Source organism: Cynara cardunculus, unplaced genomic scaffold (assembly GCF_001531365.2).
Source record: "Cynara cardunculus var. scolymus isolate 2C unplaced genomic scaffold, CcrdV1 Un_Scaffold_7676, whole genome shotgun sequence".
In the NCBI taxonomy this organism is placed as follows: domain Eukaryota; kingdom Viridiplantae; phylum Streptophyta; class Magnoliopsida; order Asterales; family Asteraceae; genus Cynara; species Cynara cardunculus.
This window is the reverse complement of record NW_020203691.1, coordinates 14,191-17,827: the sequence shown is the minus strand read 5'-3', so window position 1 is coordinate 17,827 and position 3,637 is coordinate 14,191. Positions and strand designations below refer to the sequence as shown.

Genomic DNA, 3,637 nt, shown 5'->3' with positions numbered 1-3,637 from the left:
GTTGTTTTCTTGAAGTATCGTTGTCTCTGAATGAATTACAAAATGAGTTCTTCAGCGATCAGTGAACAAGCTCAGTGTATTGATCGCTGAAATCGAAAGTACAGAAACACAAAAATACATCGAAAGGAAAAAGGGATTATCATCAAATCACTGAGAGAGAGGATCAACATGGTCTATAAAGGTTGTGAAGATGGGTGGATCAAGCGAGTCATGCTAAATTATTCAGTGGTCGAGAATTGGGTTCATACCGGAGGTCGGCCTATTGGAATCGCAATTGATGATTTCGGTGATGTTTTTGTTGCCGACGCTTTTAAGGTCGGTTGGTTATTGGTGTTAAATTGAGGTCAGCTAATTAAATTGCCTTAAATCAGTTTTTAACTAGAAGAATAACCTTTTAAAAAGTTAACTCAACAATTTTCAAATGATTTATCCGTCAACAAGTCTTGTTCCATCCAACAATGGAATCACTTTCAAACGCATACAAATTTCTATTTCGCACGCATAGCACGACAAACCCATTTGCATTTACATCCTTCCCAACATCTATCTTCCCGTCATCACTTTGGTGATAAATTTCTTATTCATCTTAACTTCGTTTTACGTGTGTAACATATCATAACGAAGCTTATAATAACGACTATACAAACCCGTAAATATCTTTCTATTCCAATAATGAATTCACTTTTTTTCTTGGGTCCAAATTAGGCATAAACCCTAATTTTTCAAACAATAATTCAGTAAGTGTATGTTGCTACATACATGAAATAATTTATGTCCCTATGATTTGCTTGCAGGGTTTGTTGAACGTAAGTGTCGGTGGTGAGTTGGAGTTCTTGACAGATGAGGCCGAGGGCATGAAGTTTGGGTTAATTAATGGTATAGTTGTTGCAAAAAATGGTATGGTGTATTTTACAAAAAATCGTTTGCATCAATGGTTTCACGACTTTCTAGAGGGTAGACCTCATGGTCGATTACTAAGCTATGATCCATCAACGAAACAAACAAACATGATTTTCCGGGACCATTACTTTGCTAATGGGGTCGAACTCTCATCAAACCAAGACTTTGTTATCTTTTGTGAGACCTTTATGTATGATTATCATCTTAATCTCGTTTCCATTCAGTTGTATTATATACACGATGGCGTTTCAATAACTTTCAAATCAATTGAAAATATTGTAAATCAGTAATCAATGTGTGAGGGATTTTGACGTTTTTCCTTGACCATATTTATTAAGTTTGGCTTGTTATTGCAGGAGGAAGTGTTCGAGATATTATTTACAAGGAGAAAAGAAGGGATCAATCGATGTTTTTGTAGACAACTTACCCGGTGTACCTAACAACATAAGATATGATGGAGATGGGCACTACTGGCTGGTAATACCATGGGTAATCTGGTTCCAGCGTAATGAATATCCATCTCAAATTCTTATTTCATAAATAACATGTATAATTTTGTATGTGCGTGTAGGACAATTCATTTTCACTGAAATTTATTCAGATATATCCATTCATACGCAAGATTCTTGCATTTACGATTAAGTACCTACACAAAATGCCCGATTTCATGAACTATGGTCGAGGTATTGCTTTGGATTTGGAAGGAAAACCGATTGGGGGATATTATGATAACACTTGGATATATACAACATCAGGGGTCAAGATCGGGAAGCACTTGAACATGGGTTCCATCACAAGATCGTATATTTTACGCCTTAATCTTATTCAAAATCCTCTTGCTACTGCAACCTCGTGAATTACATTCGAGTTCTTTTGCTTTCTTGTATGTAGGCTATCAAACTCATTATACGAGCACTGTTCATGGTTTTATTTGGTATAGAATTAGTTCTAAATAGATTCAAACAAGTATTATAAGGTTTTTTATTATTATATTCGTATATCGAGTATTTGTATCCATAAATAATCATGCGTTTATTTGGTTTTATTGTAGTTTTTAATAACTAAATAGTTTATTTTGGTGAATTCTATTCATTATCTCCTATAGGGGCATGTGAGTGAGGTAAGGGTAAGAAATAAGTGGTATATGAGTGAAGTAAGGGTAAGAAATACGTGTTAACATTCAATTAAGATTTGATTCAAGGGTGTAGATCTTTTCTTACGTTTCTTATTGTAATTTTTTTTCTCACTGAAACCCAACCCTATAATCATCACATTACTATATTTGATCAAGTATACAACTATATTTAATTGTTTATATTTATTACTGTGAATACATAATAATTAACTAGTTGTGTACCGGCGCAATGCGGCGGGAGCCATAAATTTTAACGATTTTGAAGTTCCACTGATTTTATAAGATAAGATTTAACGTTGATATATGTTACACTTGGTCTTTACATATTAATACAATTTGAATAAATAAGAGTTATGGTTCCAATTACAGACTATCGATGAAAAATATTGTATGACAGTTTGAAATCCAATATATTTAAAATCCAACATATTTAAACGACTCTACAAATGTGTTTGATTTAAACCAAGAGCAAAGAACCAAGAAACTGGAGTTTTAAGATAAACACTCAAAACCAATAAAGAAAAATACAAATTTGACAGATCTTAAACCATGAAAAGACCAAAAAAGATGGGTTGTATAATGAAATTCCAACTGCTTACCCTCTTTCTTGTCCAGAAACTCAGATTAAGGTTGAATTAATATATGTATATATATATATATTTAAAAAAAAACTCAAGAACATATTAATTCAGAACATATTATACAGTGCAATTTGGACAGTCTAACCCCAAACTATAAAAGTATAAATCGTAAATATTAAAAATATTTTTTCATAGTATATATAATATATAATAATATAATTAAGTCAAAAACTATTCAATATTGGACTCATTTCGAAGGTATTAACGAGACGATTATAATGATGTAACTTGTTAAAATAAAAATGTATTTTAAACATGTTTTAATTGATATACGATTATGTATATTAATTTGATAAAGGTTTAAAATGAAATATTTAAAAGTAAAGGACGTAAAGTAAATTAATTAACTAATTATAGGGTTATAAAGTGTAAATTTAAAATTATAATTTAAAAAAAATCGGGTTGTGAGAGGGTGAGTGTATGTGAGGGGGTGAGTGTATGTGAGTAGAGGAGGGGGTGAAAAAGTGATATAAATGGTATATTGGTCATTTAGTATTTTAAGACTTTAAGACTTTTGTTAAATTTGTTTTATAAGATAATATAGATTAGTGTAATATTTGCTTAAGAAACCTAGAAAATATAGGGGGTATTTGGGATTGCTTATAAAAACAACTTATTGACTTATTCCGGACGGTAATAATCATTTTTGAGTGTTTGGATAAACAACTTATTCCGGTGTGGCAACGGTAATAAGCATTTTTGAGTGTTTGGATAAACAACTTATATCGGTGTAAAACCGGTAAAAAAGAGTTTTTGAAAAAGTTAAACCTTTCTAACTTATAATACGTTGATAAATGTTTTGTAGAAAAGCATAGGTTGTTTCAAATAAGCAATCTCAAATACCTCTATAATATCATATTTATCTAATTGAATTTAAAAAAAAATATGTTTTAATGTATATATTATTAATTTTTGGCAATTTAGAATATTTTAGATATAAAAAATGAGATATTTGTTTTTT

At 30.8% G+C, this 3,637-nt stretch overlaps 1 protein-coding gene across 1 annotated transcript; it reads left to right on the top strand.

The window, feature by feature from the left end:
• Positions 1-168: 168 nt before the first annotated feature.
• On the top strand, positions 169-1,756 carry LOC112504981 (protein STRICTOSIDINE SYNTHASE-LIKE 6-like). Its single transcript, XM_025108930.1, has 4 exons — positions 169-315; positions 795-1,090; positions 1,257-1,389; positions 1,472-1,756. The coding sequence occupies exons 1-4, from the start codon at positions 169-171 to the stop codon at positions 1,754-1,756; spliced, it is 861 nt and encodes a 286-aa protein (XP_024964698.1).
• The last annotated feature ends 1,881 nt before the right edge of the window (positions 1,757-3,637 follow it).

Excerpts from the sequence above, each read along its gene's own strand:
- LOC112504981 (XM_025108930.1), top strand. The coding sequence starts at position 169 with ATGGTCTATAAAGGTTGTGAAGATGGGTGGATCAAGCGAGTCATGCTA. Across the intron at positions 1,091-1,256 it reads ATCTTTTGTGAGACCTTTAT|GAGGAAGTGTTCGAGATATT; the intron begins GTATGATTATCA and ends TTGTTATTGCAG. Across the intron at positions 1,390-1,471 it reads ACTGGCTGGTAATACCATGG|GACAATTCATTTTCACTGAA; the intron begins GTAATCTGGTTC and ends ATGTGCGTGTAG.